Raw genomic sequence first — 18983 nt, 5'->3', positions numbered from 1 at the left:
AATTAATTAATGATACAATTTATTAATGCCACAAAAACAACAAATTCTAAATAGATGGAAGAACTACTTTAATGACCTTTTAAATGTTCATGTAGGAGATAAATCAGAAGTAAATGAAGTACACACAGCAGAACCTAACTTGACTGAAGTTAAAGATGCTATTAAAAGGCTAAAGAATAACAAAGCACCTGGCATTGATTTCATACCAGCCAAGTTAATTAAATATGGTGGAAATTCGTTAATATGTCAAATTCATAAATTAATTTGTTTAATATGGAATAAAGAAGAAATCCCTCAACAGTGGAAAGAATCCATAATTGTTCCTGTGTTTAAAAAAGGTGATAAAATGAACTGCAATAATTACAGTGGAATTTCTCTACTCTCAACAACATATAAAATATTATCTAACATTCTAACAAGACTAACCCCATATGCTAATGAAATTATAGGTGATTATCAATGTGGATTTAAACGTAACAGATCAACTACAGATAAAATTTTTCACATCAGACAGACACTTGAAAAAAAGTGGGAATATAATCAAAATGTCCATCAGCTATTCATTGATTTCAAAAAAGCATATGATTCGGTCAAAAGAGATAAATTATATAATATATTAGTCGAGTTTGGAATACCTAAGAAGATTGTTAGTATGATAAAAGTATGCACCAGTGAAACAGAAAGTAAAATTCGTGTGGGTATTAATATGTCTGACAAATTTACAATTCATGATGGGTTAAAACAAGGAGATGCATTATCTCCATTGCTCTTTAATTTTGCCTTAGAATATACTGTTAGGAAGGTAAAAGAAACTAAAGAAGGACTAAAATTAAATGGTGTGACTCAGTTGTTAGCATATGCAGATGATGTAGACTTACTGGGGGATGATGTGAATACAATTAACAATAATGCTAAAATATTTTTCAAAACTGCTAAAGAGATAGGTTTGGAAGTTAACAAAGAGAAAACTAAATATATGCTTACAGGCCGAAACCAAGTGTTAGGTAATAATCAAAATCTAATTATTGATAACAACTTGTTTGAACCAGTTTCCAAATGCAAATACTTAGGAGTAATATTAACAAATGAAAATTATATTAAAGAGGAAATAAAAAGTAGGCTTAATTCAGGAAATGCATGTTACTTCTCTCTTCATAAACTTTTGTCTTCTCGTTTAATATCTAAGAAACTAAAAGTTAAAATATACAAAACAGTAATTTTGCGTGTAGTATTATATGGGTGTGAAACTTGGTCCCTTACATTGAAAGAGGAACATAAATTGAGAGTATTTGAAAATAAGATCCTTAGGAAAATCTTTGGACCTAAAAGGGATGAGGAGACAGGTGAGTGGAGAAGGTTACATAATCTAGAACTACATAATTTGTATTCATGTCCAGATATTATTAGAATAATTAAATCAAGAAGACTTAGGTGGGCAGGGCATGTGGCACGAATGGGAGAGGAAAGAGGAGTTCACAGGATTCTTGTTGGGAAATCTGATGGTAAGAGACCTGCAGGAAGGCCAAGACGAAGATGGAGGGACAACGTTGAGATGGACCTAAAGGAAATCAGTAGGGATGGAAAAGAGTATATAGATCTTGCTCAAGATAGGGACAGATGGAAGACCTGTGTTGCTGCAGCCATGAACCTTCGGGTTTAAGAAGGCTAGAGAGTTAGTTAGTTCACAACAACAACAAAAGCATTCATTTTTACATACAATTTATATGCAGAATCAATTAAAATTACGCATCTCGCATCATGACGTTCCTACCCAGGGTTGGATTTTTCATACCAAGCAGCTGTGGTGGCAATTACAGGGGACAGTTGCCCCTGTAGTGACCGTTGAAGCCCCTGCCCAGTTTTTCCATCTCTAAGTCTTCTTAGCCGGCATCAGTGGAGTGGTTACCACAGCATGCTACAACACCAGGAATCCTGGGTTCAAATCTTGGCCAGGGCATTGGTGTTTGTGAGTCTCGCTTCATCAATTTCATTGTATCATCACTCATCCTCATCTTCGTAATTAGCCATCGGTGGCACAAAAGTTAAGTAAAATATACCAAATCAATCAATCTAAGTCTTCTTAATGCTAAGGCCTGTCTACCAAGAGAAAATAAACTGTGAACCACGCCATTTTGCTACCCAATCACCTGCACTGTCAGGAAAAAAAATAGCTTGCTTTGGCATTGAAATAAGAACAGATTCTTCACAAATTTAATTTTCAAATTGTCTGTGTTGCTTTAAAATAATACATATCAACAAATTTTGTTCTTCAGTGGCTGAAATTCTTTAATTTGCTCAACATTTTAATATGCAACACAGTGGCCTGATTCTTTCTGTAATGAATACATTTGTATCAGCACAGAACTTTTTTTAAAGTTATTCTTATTACCTCAGGGGTGAATTTGTCAACTACTGTGGCTCCCAAAGAGCGCATTTCAGCCTTCACTCCCATGGAACGATTATCATTTCCGGTTCGCACTTCCACATGAGCAACAACACCTAAAAGTAAAAACATAAAATTATAGTGCAACTGATTTTGTGTCCAATCCCATTTATAATATTTAAAAAATAAATCACATCATTAAAATATTAACTTGTCTAAGCATCAATTGACCTTCAAAATATTTAGAATTACATGAGAATATCAAAATACCTGCAATGCAATCACAAAAGACAGTCTCTCCATGCAATATTGGTGCAAAATAAAAGGAAACTTCGATTGATTGAATTGTTTGAAGTCCACTTTATGGACAGAAAGGCTAATCGGGACTGGACCTACAGCTTAAAGTGGGATCCGAACCACTATGTGCCTCCAAAAAGGAAATTTCGAATTTTACATAACTATCATGGCATTAGACTTCATGACAGTGTCAAGCAGCATTCCTACGGATCCTGTGAAAGACCAAAAGTGCCAGAAAAGCCTCAGCTGGTATCGGTAAATAAAATCCAGCCGATACACTGGTGTTGGAATGAAGTATTGTTTTGTTTTTTGTTTTATGTCCACTTTATGCACAGACAGGTTAATTGGGACTGGACCTACAGTTTTAAATGAGATCCAAACCACTGTGCAATGTGCCTACAGCTTGACTGAGTATCGAATACACTGGTTTTGGCTCAGCCCTGACATAAACAAATTCGAAAGTCATATTATTCAAACTGTCTTATATGTTCACAATTATACACAAAATCTTTTGAAAGTAGCTTTCATTCTTTTGGCGACATTTATAGTTTCACTTCCCCACAATTTTCTCAGATAAAACTATCAAGTTCTGTACTACCCTACAGGCCTAGTCACCATAAAACCAATAAATACTGATTCACCTTAGGAGTGGTAGAGGAAGAAGTTGTGGGCAATTAGGAGAAAAGTAGCCAAAAGAATGAAGCCCCGGTCATGAGTCTGATTGTGTAGGACAGTGGTACCCAAAGAGTGTGTGCCACGGCACCCTAGGGCACGATGGTTGGCTTACAGGGGCACTGCGCAATGTTCCAATATTTTCAGTGAAATGATATGATTGTTCCAAAGATTTTACGCTTAACATGTTTAGAAATTTGAAATATGTGCTTATTTTTTTTTACTTAAGGCAAGCAACCTAACCACACTAATGAGCGTTGCAAGTGTTAGATAGGCCTACATGCTGACTTGGGAGCCATGGAGAAATCTTGAAACACTAAGGGTGCCAGGAAACGAAAAAGACAGAACTCCTGATGGAGGAGTTTAACATTTTGTGTACAATAAAATGAAGAATGCATGTATGATTGTGAAGTAAATTTGAAGTTTGGAGAAAGGATTTGTGGATTTTAAGTCACAGAAAATATTAATTATGATGCAAAAAGTGAGTTGTCCACAAGTGGCTGACTCATAAATAAATACCGTATTGTATTCATAAGAAAAATGTACGGACATGCAAGAGTTAAAGAAATTGTGCAAATGCGAAGACATTACGTTGATGTGCCTAAATCGAACCTTTTCTTAGGTTTTTATATTATTTTTAGGTCTTGCAGGATTTTTATATCACGCAGAGGTATTTACTCTGTTTGGTGATGAAACATACATGACAAATGTGTTTGAAACATGCTTTCTGTCGGTTTCCCTCCCTCCAAGTTCATGATGTTTTTACAATGCTCTTAACAAAGCAAATTTTCTTGCGCCACTGTTACCTGCACAGTCCAAAGTACAAACTTCTGTTCCGCGTTAGTTCGGTACTTTATGGCATTCATGCCTTGCGAAGTAACGTTTCAGCATTCAAATTTGCACCATTGACAATGCCTCTGTTGAAAGATCATTTTCAGTATGTAAGATGATCCTCACAGACAAATCGCAGAGTTTGACTGTGGATAACATGAAAAATATTGTTATGTAGTCTTGATAAAATTCAAGTATAATTCCCGGTTTTCAAGGCAAAACTCCCAAAAATTCAAGAGTACAAGCAGATGTTTTCTCTATGTCAACCTTTTGTATTACCACCTCTCACCACCCACACACATACACACACACAAATATATTAACAATATAATGGGTCTGTGATTCAAATGTATCAAAAAAATCCAGTTCAATTCAATGGAACCGTATATGTGTTTAAAATATTTAAGTTGCCAAGTTTAAATTTGCCTATTTCGCATACTCAGTCTCGAAATACATCTACAAACACGTAACAAATGTGACAAGATATATTAATCTAAGAATTTCTTTATTGTATTAGAATTTCAAACTCAAATTTACCTAGTCAACTTCAACATATCTTAATTTGCAAAAATTTTTCGTTTGTCAGATACATTGTTCTGCAAAGGACAATAACAAAGTAAACAGATTGAGAGAATTCTATTCTATTTTCCTTTCTCGTGAAAAACTTGCCTCTCCATTTATAAATATGCAGAAATTCAATGGGATTTGTATTAATACAAGTTGCAATTTTTCACATGTATGGAGAAAATTCCATGCATATATCCGTTAATTCAAGGAAATCCCAGTGAGTAGTCACCCTGGTATTGTGCAGCAAATTATAAATATGCAATTCATTTTTCATTAAACAAGTAACTTTTGTTAACAGCATAAGTATAGTATTACAATAATTTGTGGATAATTTTGAAAATTATGTATACAAATGAAAATTTTGTTGGAAAATTAATATTTGGTTATTATATATACACCTATTAAAATTTCGTTAACACTTTCAATTAGTCAAAACGGATTTCTTCATTTTTACAGAAGAAACTACTTACGCAAATCACTTTCTGTAGCATTGTTGAAGTTCCCGAATGTATTTTCTGTTATCGTTTCATCTTTTTTAGCGATAACTCATGTTTTTATGTATAAAAATATCGCGATTGCCGTTGCTTCCATGTACGAACCGAATGTTCCGTGCACTTGATGATGTAACCCCTGTCACTGTTTCCAACCACCCCATGTTTTTTCAAGAAGATGACCTGACCCCAAATTTTAGCTATGCTTGCCTAACCTAACCATGAATGGTTCATGGGGCTATCTGTGAATGGTTTGTGGTTTAGAAGGTTGGAAACACTGCATCACTCGACAAAACACAAGCATGATTCACGATGATGCAGAACGCTCGCACCATATTGTCTCTCACACAAGCAAAGAAAACAATCAACAATAATTACTCGTAATATGAAAAATTGAAATTATTTTCGTGAGCAATTTATAATTACACCTTATAGAATGTTCCGCAATGCAGAATAAGTAAGGAGCAATGTTAAAAACGACGAAATAAATGAGCTATAGGTGTTTTGACTAAACGAAAGTAGTACCAAAATTTCTTATGATTGTTTTGAAATTTTGTTTTTAACGATTGTACCTAATCAGTGTTTTTCAGGAATTTTGAAGAATATTAGGTTTTTTGGAATCTACTTCATGATTTTCCAAGCCTAATTTATGACTTTTTGAACCTATTTTAAAACTTTTAGAACCTATTTCAAGGATTTTAGAACCTATTTTAGGATTTTTAAAACCTAGTTTGGTACTTTGAGAGCCTATTTTAGGAACCTAAAATCACACTTTTTAGAACCTAAAAATCTGAGGTCTAGTTATGAGTTAGATTTCTTTCAAATCCATGTGAATTCCTCATCTCTACATCGTGTACACCAGGCATGTCAAACTCAAAATCTGAACTGGGCCAAATAATCAGTAGTGTTAGATAGGGCGGGCTGCAAGGAAAAAATTAAATTATCTTTAATACTTTATTTTAAAGAATGTCTAACATAACACTTAATAAAGTATATTGAACATTCATTGAAACTTTATCATTGCTTCTTGCCTGACAGCTGGCATCTTTTTTCTGCCACCAACTTATCAATATCAGGAGACATCTTATTTAAAGCAGCTACTTTCGGAACACAGCTAAGATGAACGTCTGATAATCTGGATCTCGTTGGTGACTTGTTTCCTTCCACGAGTGAGAAAAGTTTTTCACACTGGTAAGTGCTACCGAACATGGAAATTATTTCACACGCAAATGTGTGGGGGTCTGGAAAACGTGCAGGCAAGTACTTGTAGAAGTCAGGGATACACACTTCGCTGTACTTTTGTTTCAAAGTTGAGTCTCACTGAATTTCAATTACTTCCATCTGCAAATGTGCTGCCACTTTTTCTACGTGTCGTAAACAGGGCTGAAAACAAGGAGATCTTGTCTTCGAAAGAACGAACATCGTGGAACCTTTTCCCGAATTCAGTATTCAAAAGCTGAATTTTTGCAACTTACTTTTTGTACAAAACAGGGTCCTTTGAACTTGATCTGTATTTAGAACAAGTTGGAAAGTGCGTCAAGTCTTCGTTTCTTAACTGTTTTTCCCAAAGCAATAACTTACGCTTGAGTTTGGTTTGAGTTGGTGTTTTAAGTCCACTTTATGCACAGTAAGGCTAATCGGGACTGGACCTACAGTTTAAAGTGGGATCCGAACCACTTGTGCCTCCACCGGGTATCGAACCCGGGACCCCTCGATTACAAGGCAAAACTTACGCTTGAATGTCTTGACTTGATCATTCATGTTGGTGATTAATTGATCTTTTCCTTGCAGTTTCAAATTTAAATCTCACAAGTGTTTCGTTATATCAACAAGCAAGGAAAGATCTTGTAACCACGTTGATTGCGAGAAAAGGCTGGTGTCTTGTTCTTTCATTTCCAAAAATTGGCATATTTCATCTTTCAAGTTCCAGAATCTTTCAAGAACCATAGAACACGATAGCCAGCGCACTTCTGTGTAGTAGCGCACTCCAGAATATTCGCTTTCTAAATCTGCTAAGAAAGCAGAAAATTGTCGCTGGTTAAGCCACGGGATCTTATGAAGTTGATAGCTTTTTTCACAAGCTTCATCACACCTTCCATGTTGATTACTTTTGAACACAAGACCTCTTGGTGAATGATGCAATGCATATGATGGAACATGTGTTTATCGCAGGTTTCACGAAATTCGTTTTGCAGTTTTGTCACAAAACCATTGTTTTTTCCCGTCATTGAAGGGGCACCATCTGTAGCTACACAGGTTAACTTTCACAAAGGTAAATAATACTTCCCCAAAAGTTCACGAACAGCAATAAATATATCCTCACCGGTAGTAGTGTCATGCAACGGTACAATGTCCAATAGCTCCTCGAAAATGTTGAACTCCTCATCACAAGCACGAAGAAACACAACTAAGTGAGCTACACCACCGATGTCTGCACTCTCATCACAATTGATGGAATAAGCAATGAAATTTGACACTTTTGTTTTAATTTGATCACTCAAATCACAGGCCAGTTCGGTTACTCTTTCAGCAACCGTGTTGCGGGATAGTGAAATGCCTTGCAAAGCTTTTACACTTGCGGGATTAACTATATCAGCAGCTTTTACCAAGCACCGTTTAATAAACTCGCCTTCGGCAAAAGGTTTTGAGTGTTTAGCTATCAACTCCGACTACACTACATTCGTCAACCACCCCAATAAAGGGTGTAAGGGGTGCTCCTTCCACGTAGTGCACCCAATAGTCAACCTCACTTCCACATAGTACACCCTGGACTGCAGACTAACGAGGCACTGGCGACTGGCTTCATGGCCAGTATAATTTTGTTTGTGTTGTCCTGTGTTTTGTCCTTATTTGTGCTGAGTGCTCCTTTACAGCCTCAGCTTTTAACGAAAGTCAGAAGATTTTAATATTTTATGATTTTAGTTGTGCAACGTTAGAGTTGTTATGTGTAAAGATAAGGGGCTGGACCCCGTATAATGTGACGGGTGCAAAATAGCCTTAGTGCTGACGCACCCAAAATTTTAAATTCCAATTCCACCCCAATAATGCAACACGACCCTTTTTTCACCTACCGACTGGTATATCCTGTCCAAGAGGAAAACATGTGAAATGTCACATCGTGTTATATAATAACACAGATATTTTAGCAACTACTACATCTGAAGGCTCTACTACTTAAAAACAGGTAATAGCAAAGGGGCCGCACAAAAATATATCGAGGGCCACATGCGGCCCGCGTGTGTGACATGCCTGGTGTACACTATATAATTTGAGCCAATGTTTCCCTAAAACAGGCCTCACCTATTTATGCTCAGTGCAAGAGAGTCTTAGGGACATTTCAGATTGAAGCGACACATAATGTTTGAGGATTTTACCAAGCAAATGCAGGCTTCTGTAGCATGTCAGACAGCTAAGTTGTGAAATGTTGCTGTTGATTAGCTCATTCCCAAGTGATATGTATCACATGTCACTTTGGTCTGAAATCTGACTTAATATTCCTATTTCTCAGTTCACAATATTTTTACTATTTGCTTGTTTGTTTCTAAGCACATTTTAGGCACAGAAAGGCTGGGCCTACAGTTTAAAATGGAATCCAAACCACTGTATGCCTCCACCAGGTATCAAACCTGGGACCTCTTGATTGCAAGCCGATGATGTTACCACTATGCCATTGGTGAGGAACAATTATTACTAATGAGATTGCATGCTAATTCAGAAGCAAAATTACGCTAAACTAAAATCACCAATTCTGGAAGGTAATCGCACAGAAAAATAAATTTTGTTATTTAATGTTTCTTTTCTACTACTTTCGGATGAGTGATAATTAGATTAAATTCATGAAGCAACACTCACAAAGAACCAATGTCAAGGCTGGTACTTGAATCTGGGAACTTTGGTGAAAAGACAAAGTTGAACACTTCATATGCTCAGCCACTTGGCTGTCAGGATAGAAAAAATGTCGTCACTATGAAAAATGTAATAATACAGAATCTACTAACCTTTCAGTGTTTCCAATTCAATAGGTTGAGTTGGAGGAAGATAATCATCATCATCATCGTCCACATTCATCTTGTCACAATTCCTCGTTGGATCAATATAATCTCTTTCACTATTTTGTTTAGAGAATTGCACGTGATCAGCAACACTTTCACACTGTTGTCTCGATGCTAAACCTCGATTAAGAGTCTCACAAGATTCACTAGTCGTATTTGTCACTGACACTTTGTTACCATCTCTACACTTTTCATCATCCAGATGATGAATGATATTCTCGACTTGAGTCTTCAGTTCTTGTGATGAACCAGATTCAGTTTTATCTGATATTGGCGTCAAAATCATACTTTCTGTGTTGTAAATAGTGCTCGAGTGTTTTGGGGTATTAGCGAGTGGTTCTTCACAAACTTCCTTTTCAAGGATATGACTGGCTTTCCTGTTGACTTTACTAATTGAAAGATTGTCCAATTCATTTTGTAAACTGGGACAGCTAGATTTCAGTTTTGGCGACTGTGCTCTGATCGAAAGTCTGGCTAATTTAGGTGTCATGGGCGAGTTTAGAGAGTGTAAAACATCCCGTCTCGTTCTATTTGGTGCTCGTGTTGTACTCCTTATCTTAGAATCTTTTGAACCTGTCTGTGCCTCTGTCAGTGTTTCACGTTCAGGTGAAGAAACTAGATCCGTGTCCTGCTGTTTGCCACGCTTCTGCCTTTTCTTTGCCGATTCACTTGGAGTATCCAAAAGAGCTCTTCGTTGAAGGCTAAGCCTCGATTTCCGAGTGAAAGATCGCAAAGACACTTTGCACTGATCTTGCTGCTCGCATGTGGAATCTGAACTGTGCAATTTAGAACTTGTGCACACTTCATTCTGTTCAAGCCGTTTTATAAATTCTGACGGGGACTGCAGAAGGGTTGAGATGTGCAAATTTGGTCTGTCCCCACCCAGAAATGACGACGACGCAGCCACTTTCTCAGGTGACGATGGCTCTACTCCTATCCTCTGACAGCTGTCAGGAGTCTCGTCAACAGACAGACCAAAGTTGGATTTTGTATCTCGAAAAGTTGTGTAATCATCAGGAGATTCGGGAACTATTATTGCACATGTCCTGTCACTATGTTTGCTTTTACTATAATTGGCGGAACGCGAAATAGTATCAACTATTGTATCTCTGCTGACGTTTGGCTTGCTTGAGCGTCGTCTTGGCTTCATGCTAAACCTGCAAATAAGAATATCTATAATAAATACACTTTTATGCAAAAAGTATCTTCGTCAATGTTTTAGTGCTATGAATAAATGCCTGCCTGCTGTGTGGGAATCACTAGAAGTTGTACTCGTTAGTTAATTTCAATTTAGGAGAAGCAAACTGGATATTATCTTTATAGTCAATATCAGAAGTAAAGTACAATTCCAACAGAATAATCAAAAAGAAAAAGAAAACAAAAATGGCCAATAAAATTGGAAGCTTGATGGTAGAAGACCTATAGGATGGCCAAGATGAAGATGAAATGAAAAAATTAAGATCAAGAGTGGATGATCTTGCTCAGGATAAGGACAGGTGAAATACATATGTTGAAGCATCAAAAAAAACTTCAGGTTTAGGAATGTAGTTAGTTACAGAATAACCAAAGTCAAATATGAAATAGATCAAAAAATTGAGTGTAAAATGAAGGAACCAGGTCAGAACTTTTAAAACAATAAATGGTACCATCCAAGGTTAGATAAAACTAAAAATAAATCGTGCCAACCCTTGTTTTCAGGACTCAGCATTTTATTTATTCATTTTTACAAATTTGGGCTAAGAAAGATGCATCCAAATAAGATAAAGCTACACGTTTTGAAATATAATCTTAGAACATTTAATGTATTAATCAATACAAGACTGAATTCAAAGTAAACAAGTCTTGCACTGGAGTGGTCTTCCAAAGGAAGGCTCAACCGGTAACAGCATAAATATGCAATACATACTAGAGGCACATATTTTTGGTAAATAAAAAAAAAAAAAAATTGGTACAAAAACAGTCACTTTCAGGTTCAAAGCAGTATATAAAATTACATTTTCGTTTTAAAAATGTGAATATAATTGCAAATTTGATTTAAAAACTGCACTTACTAGACCAAATAAACATATCCCTTCTAATAGCACATTTATGTCGCTACCAGAATATTAAGTTTATTCCTGTATAAAGTGGTCCATTTTTGCTTCTCAAATATTTACAGCAGAATTAATTAATTTTCCATGAATTGCATAACTCACAGGATAATTCTGACTTCAGAAAGTGTCACGTCGGTAAATAAACTCTAAATTTCACGTTTAAGAGTATATTTCACATTTTTTCATGACAAAACAGTGTAGGAAAATGCACGTCACACTTTTCAGAAACACAAAAAATTAACATTACAATGTGCTATTTCGAGAGTTGGAAGTGGTGGTGGAAAAAAACTGTTTTTTTCCCGTTGCTTTATTGGTTGGGCTTTTTTCACAAAAGTGTCTCAAATCAATGAAAATACAGGAGTATTTTCACTGTTCCATGGTATTCGTTGTTCTTCCTACTATAGAATAGACATTTTTCTAAATATAAAATACAAATTACAATATGAAATTCATAGCTAGACATAAACAGTGTTTTTAAAAAAAAGTTGGCTTTTTGAATGGGCGGTTCTTTCAGAGTGTTATCTTCATATCTCGATAGGCGTATTAAATATATCTATGTGGTATAATCATATTCACAAAACTAGAGTAGTTTTGTATATGATTTTAATAGAATATAATAGCATGATATTGATTTTCAACATTTGAATTTGTCATACGAACACATACATGAAGCAAGAAAGAAAATACTGCTCTACCTTTTAAAAAATCTATATCAAATCTCTTTAAATTAAATTTTGTGTTCAGTAAAATATATTTGTATTGTGGCTTTCGAGCACATAATGTATAACTTGGTTAAATAGCTGTTAAACCTGGTCACGGATCAACTCGTGGTGTATTTTGCCTACTTGTTGCAGTGGTTCTCAACATTTGTGAGACACAACCCAGTAGATTTATTTCTTACAAGTCGATGCCCTGATCCCAACATTTTTCACTCATAAATACATTTCTGATCTTTAAAGTTTATGTTATTAATTGATTTATTTTATTTCGCTTTTTGTGCCACTTTTGGCTAATTTGAGAAGATGTGGATGAGTGATGATATTCACAAACATACATGGCCAGGCCAGGATTCGAACCTGGGTTTAGTTTATGTGTAAATTAATATGCATCCTCAATGAAAATTCAATATTAATATATCAACTATGGTATAATCATAAAGAGTAATAAATAGTTCAATTATGTATAGACTTGCTGTCAAATATAAAATTAGATTTAAATTAGTCGTCAACCTCTGGGTATATTTTACATGGTTCGATTTCTAATTATGTCTGTTAACAGAGTCTTAGTGATTACTTACTGCATGTTTTCTAGAGACCATCTTTTCATTTCCTTATACTCCAGGCCCGTACCAAAGGGAGGGGGGGCATGGCCCCCACTCGACCCATGAAAATTCATGTAGGCTTATAGGTTAACTAAAATTGATATTTCATAAAGGGGTAACGGTTCCGATTGTTTTATGATTTCTCCTAGCACAAAGACTAATTATAGTAGAACTTTGGAAATCATTGTCACACGAAATTTGAACCGTCTACAAGCGACAGTAAATATCGTAGAAGCGTGGAGATGAATGTAGAAGTAAATCGGGACTTTAGTAGCATGCATTTAGGGACTTTATTTTAATGCTAAGGGAACCAAACCTAACCTAACCACAAAAGCGTATATTGAACAAAACCTTAAGAAATCGCTAAAACTCCGCAGTATGTGTTAACAGACGTACATCGAAATCAAACCATGTCAAAATTGCATTCGTAGCATGATGAAATCCCAATAAAACAAAAGGAACTTGGGCCTATCCCCATAGCCAGCTCCTAACACACACAATTTTTCCGCAAATTTAATTTTCAGACAAATTTCTTTAAAAGTTTCTGCAACTTGGAAGAGCTTATAATACGTTCTCAATACTTTAAAGATTACTTTCAAATTCCTATTTTATAAACGACTTTCTTCATCAAGTAAACATACAGAAGCCAAACTTTACAAAATAATAGTAAATCCGTAAATCCTACATGGCTAAATTACTTTAGTACATATTCCACGCTTGGGAACAAATGTTCAGTATTTATTTCTCCACAATTACAGGTTGTATAGTAGTTTATAATTGGGATTTTATCAGTTTCCTTCGTCTTTGAAGGACAGTAAACAAAACAACGATGACATTTGAATACGGAAATTTCTAAAAATTCATCAACGTTTAGCGTAAAGGGAAGCAAGCTACTACATACAAGCAGTGTTGCCAATCTCAGAATGCAGGATTTCCCTTTTACCAGTGTAAAATTTCCCATTTTCGACCTAAATTTCCCTCAATTTTCAAAACACATCTGAAGCTGTATCTTTGTATTACTATAACTGTTAATCAGGACCGTATATAAGGGGGTTTAGTAGGTTCAACCTCCCCTCATATTAATAAAATTCTAGAAACTGATCATAGTTTCATAATATAATTATCCTAAAATAAACATTTGAATTTTAAAATAAAACACTAATGTATTGAAAAAAGCCCCAAACCAAAAAAAATTTGTCTGCGGCGCAATGATTGTCGGACTTTGAAACCCACCCAATGTCAAAGCTTAGCTAGGGGCTTGCTGTCAATATTTTTCCTTTGACGCCTGTTTTGCCTGAAGAACAAACTTTATTATTATTATTATTATTAAATATTTATGAAAATAATAAAAGTGTGAAATAATTTGCAGATATTGTCGAACAAGAGAAGATAACAGGGGCGCACCGTAGTGGGGTCGGGTACTTACGGTTTTTCAAATTTTCCTGGAAGAAAAGAAAGAGGAAATTTTCCCACTCGCCTCACTTGGGATACAAATATTTCTATGATATTCATGGATTTAGGAAACAATTATTATTACCCAATATGTTGCTAGTTTTCAAAGGAAAAAAATTTGCTCGCTTCACTCACAGTGCAAATGTTTCTGAGACAATCACAAGTTCAGGAAACAATGTTAGCTTTATGTTGGTAATTTAATTTTCATACCTAAAAAGCATTTATGTAACACACACATATTTAAATTTCTTACTAAGTTTCTCAATCTTTCTCTAAAAATAAAAGAAAATCAGTAACTCTCTGACAATTACAATTTAGTAAACGTTTGTTAAAACCATAATTTAGGCACACATACAAACGAGAGCTGTTTCATGATTATGTTTCGTCTGTCGACTCCCTCTTATAAAAATCATGGGTGTGGATGCTGAAGACATGTTTCCCAGATATCTTTTCATCCGCAGATAAATCCCCACGACGTTTTCTAACCTTTTTGGGAGTTGCAGGTAGCTTCCTATCAGTCTCCTCTTCCATTCTCCTTGCAACGACACAGGACATACAAAGTCACACACACAGCCACTACGTTCTGAAATGATGGATGGAACAAGGAAAGAAGTTAAAAATCGCGTCTCAAATTCTTTCCAGGTGCAGCACGGCTCGTGCCTTGAGGCCTTTCTAGGAAACGCGACAAATATAAGACTGACCGGTCAAGGTCATCTATAACAGGGAGAAAGAAAGCTTACTGAAAAGTGTGGCTGTTGCTAACTATTCATTTGGAAAAAGTACACGCTGAAAAATCTATTTTCGAACTTTTTAAAAGAATGAAACGAAAATGTGCGTTTAAATTTCCCTGTTTTTTAGCTATTTTTCATTAAATTTCCCTTTTCCCTTTTCACCCTCAAATTTCCCTGTGCCGAGGGAAATTTCCCTGCTTTTGGCATCACTGCATACAAGCAAAGAACTTGCAGAGAAACGAGAATGAAGAACTAAAGCTAAAATAAATGCTTCCATTGAATTGTAATCAATATAAAATATACAGTGTTTAATAATAATTTAATTTTTTTTCTATGTACTTACGTCAATTGTCAGAGTAAACGGCCACTTCAGTCAAAATAAACACAGCTAAAATGAGCATACTTTGAAACTTTCGCCATGTTTAAAACTTCAGTGTTGCCAAGCCAAGATCCCTTTTCTTGCGGAATGGCTCTCACCGTTGAGAAATTGCCAGCCTTGGCCAATAACAATCAAGAGGTTGACACAGAGTGCAACCACGATTTTTGTCTGGAAAGGGGGGGGGGGCAAGCACCAAGATAAACGTACCAATAATAATAATTACATTATTATTATTATTATTATTATTACTTGTGGTAGCAGTAGTAGTAGTATCAAAGACCTTATTATCGTCATAAATGGACATTTCCACTCAATTTCTTTTACAGCATATTTAAATACTACACCCTGGAAAAATTACCTCTGCAAGTTCTCGCGTTTCTCTGCGTCCAGTTTAAGGCAGAAACGAGACTTCCAAAGTTGCGAGGCTAGCGTTGCGCTGAAAACACGCCGCCGCCATGTTACTACGTCACTCCTTAGGGAGAGCTCGTTTGTCGTCTGCTTCGAGCGTCCAGTTCCGGATGGGTAGTCCACGGTGAGCGAACACGTGCAACAGTTTTACAAATCTGTACCGATTTAAATAATGGAAGAAGGAGCGATAGGAGAAAGGAAAGCTATGCTTTGTAATGATCATTCTTCTATGAAATATCCGTGCTGCTCACGTGCAAGATAAATGAAAGGGTTCAGCTGCGTGTGTTCTCAGGCCATGCGAAAAATATTGCTTATAAAATTGGTTGCTGACAAGACACTCAAAAATATTTTTTAAACTTATATTTATAGATATTTACCGTAACCTATGTAGTGCAAAATAGGAATTTTCACATTCTTCACTTTATAAAGCCTATTTAACTTTCTTTTCTATAAAGCAATTTCAGTTTATGTTCCATTTCTGTTGCGCAATTTATGATCAAATATTTTCGTGCAGATAAGAGAAAATACACTGAGAAGATTACATTAGTTGCACAGTACATATCTATACTTAGTTTATGTATAATTATTACAAGGAAATAATGTGTATAGCCATGGACGTATTTAAGGGGGTTCAACGGTTCCAACCCCCTTCTTTTTTTGGTTCACAAAATTACCAGTTTCCTTATTCTATCCGCTTGTTCATAAAAAATTCCTTCGGACTTATTTCATTCTCTTAAATTAGAGACGTATAGGACGGGATACGGATGGGAAGGAAATTTCGTAATTCCACACACCAGATGGGACTGCAGACTAATATCTGCAATTTCCTGATAGTTTCGGAATTTCTGCGATAAAAAAAACTGCATTGAGACTGTCAAACGGAGTGACACAAGATGAACAGAAAAGTATCAATACTTCGTGACTACAAACACACAACTTTGTCGGGTCCAACATCCCCTCCCCCCATTCTCCCCAACAAGCTTCCGGCCAGCAGTATCCTGGATTTTCACGAAATAAAGCAACCCTAATCATACCAAAAGTTGATCCATCCCTCCCCCCGTGAACTATATATACGCCCATGTGTATAACAATATCCCATACTGAAATGGTACGATATAATTATTTTGAATTTTGTACTGCGAAAAAAGGAGCCTCATCTCGTTACCCCGAAAGCATTAATTGGTTGGTTCACGAGACATGGCAGCCTTGGTCTCGTTCTTGTTGAGAGTTGTAAATGTCTGTCTCGTGTTGATTTGTAAATGTCTCATTGACAGTCTCGTCTCAATTTATAAACATCCGTCTCGGGTTGGGAGGGCAATTCTCGTTCTCGTCTCAAGTCTAGAAAAAATATAGAATTAACAACGTATGCAGAGACTTATCATTATAAATACAAAAAAAAACCTTTCTTAATATTTATTATTATTATTATTATTATTATTTGACTCCTCGTTTCGACGGTACGAGCCCTCGAAAACTAAATATAATCGTGCTTATATATGCAAACCAAACTGCAGATGCAGAATTACCAGGAATGAACTGGCGTTGTAATTATTATTCACAAAATTCATGATTTATCTGAGGAAGTCGCATGTTCCAGGTTTGACTCTCGACCTGGGCATGACTGTTTCCTTGTGAGTGACATTTCATTGAACTGGAAATTGTTACATGGGAGGATGTTTGCTCGAGACTTTGGAGACAGTTAGGGGGATGCTTCTATTGTTAACGTTAGTGTTGCTCACGAGACGAGGCATGTTTCATCTGGGGGACAAGTGAATGTTTTCGAAATGAGATGGGACAGAAGAAAAATTTCGTCTCTTATCATGGCAGGTTGGGTGATACTTAGATTGTGCAGTTGGTGGTAGTGTGTGTGTGTGTGGGGGGGGGGGGTACTCCTGCACCCCGACTTCGAATACAGCTTGTAGTTATTCATCTTCATTGTAGCGATTAGCCAAAAGTGGGAAGAAATGTGATGTTAGAGATGATACATAATAAATTAACCATGCGTTCTCATCGTTGCGGTTAAACAAAGTGAACGGAAAAGCGACGTAAAAGTAGGCTAAATACAAAAATGTGCAATATGTATATTAACTGAAGAAAACTGTCATTTACTGCAGGAAATTTAAAAACTCACCGTACCTTTTTATACCGTATCACCTCTTATATTGCAGAAATTGGCGTGTAAACCAGTGTGTTCTAAAAGTATTATCTTAACATTTGTGAAGAAAATATTATGACGAAAATAATTGTAATTCCAGAAAAGCCATTCCTATAACATTAAGTTCTTGCCAGTCAGAACCAACCTATGTATTCAATGAACAAGGCTGTTCACGTGTTCAGCCATTCACTGTTACAAGTTTTGCTTTGTCACCCTAATGGGAAAACCCTCTACCAAGTGGCTGAATTATAGTAAATACTGCTAAACTGCTAGGGCATAATTCATCTCCAAGAAATGGAGCGCAGATTTTTGCACTGGAAGTTCCAAGATACTTGTTTTTCGTTTTACACAGTAACAAGTGAATTTTCTGTCGCTTCCGCGGCTGATGCTAAGTTGACGGGACGAGCAGAAGCCCCGCCTGCACGCATTTCTAAGTGATGACGTCAGAGGACCTCCTGTCTGTGGAGAGGACGTTTTCAAATCCGTGACGTAGTAGGTGAATTTCAGCGGTGTTTGAAGGCGTGTTTCTCGAGAACCGAAACAAATATCGCCGAGATATTTTGCACATCTCATGTTTGTGTCATTATCTGTAAAATGAATGGATTTAAAACGTTTTTCATGTCAAAGTGGAAATGTCCATTACGCAAAAAGTTGGTGCTAAAGCATTTGTTTCGAACAAGCTATTTGAAATATTTTTTCAACACGTTTAGAGAACAAGCACACAAACTACATTTTGAATGATAAATGCATTCCGAAAATAATTATTCTTGTACATATAACATGTATAACTTTCATGTACAAGATATGTTTTACACATGTCCAACGTGGAGCGACATAAAATAAGAAAATGCATATGCAACATGCTAACACTAAATTGTGTACACATTCAAAGTTTATTCAATACATACTGTCAATGATACTGTATATACAACACATATTATTTAAATAGATTACAGAAAAGAATTATCTTGCGAGCGAAGCGCCTAATAAGGCGCAAATAATATTACGGGGCGCCAAGGCATTCTCTCTTTCACAACTTTTCTTTCATTTAGATCATTCGGCGCCCATGGCCAACCTTGGCTACGGCTCTGAACTCGACAATACTGAGAAAAGGAGGCACTGCGAGCGAAGCGAGCAAGAACATTTTACGA

General features: G+C 36.1%; 1 protein-coding gene across 1 annotated transcript in view; it reads right to left on the bottom strand.

Annotated features, from left to right (window-relative positions):
* The window catches only part of MCPH1 (Microcephalin), a 47123-nt gene extending 32424 nt beyond the window's left edge, over positions 1 to 14699 (bottom strand). Inside the window, exons 1-3 of the mRNA XM_083122321.1 lie at positions 14646 to 14699; positions 9240 to 10450; positions 2390 to 2499 (exon numbers count right to left, since the gene is read on the bottom strand). Of these exons, the coding sequence (XP_082978447.1) occupies positions 2390 to 2499; positions 9240 to 10443 (1314 nt within the window). The 5' untranslated portion in view covers positions 10444 to 10450; positions 14646 to 14699. The remainder of the gene's footprint in view (positions 1 to 2389; positions 2500 to 9239; positions 10451 to 14645) is intronic.
* Between the last annotated feature and the right edge of the window lie 4284 nt (positions 14700 to 18983).

The sequence above is a fragment of the Lepisma saccharinum genome, chromosome 5 (assembly GCF_977018435.1).
Source record: "Lepisma saccharinum chromosome 5, izLepSacc3.1, whole genome shotgun sequence".
NCBI classification, from domain to species: Eukaryota; Metazoa; Arthropoda; class Insecta; order Zygentoma; family Lepismatidae; genus Lepisma; species Lepisma saccharinum.
This window is presented reverse-complemented; position numbering and strand designations above follow the sequence as displayed.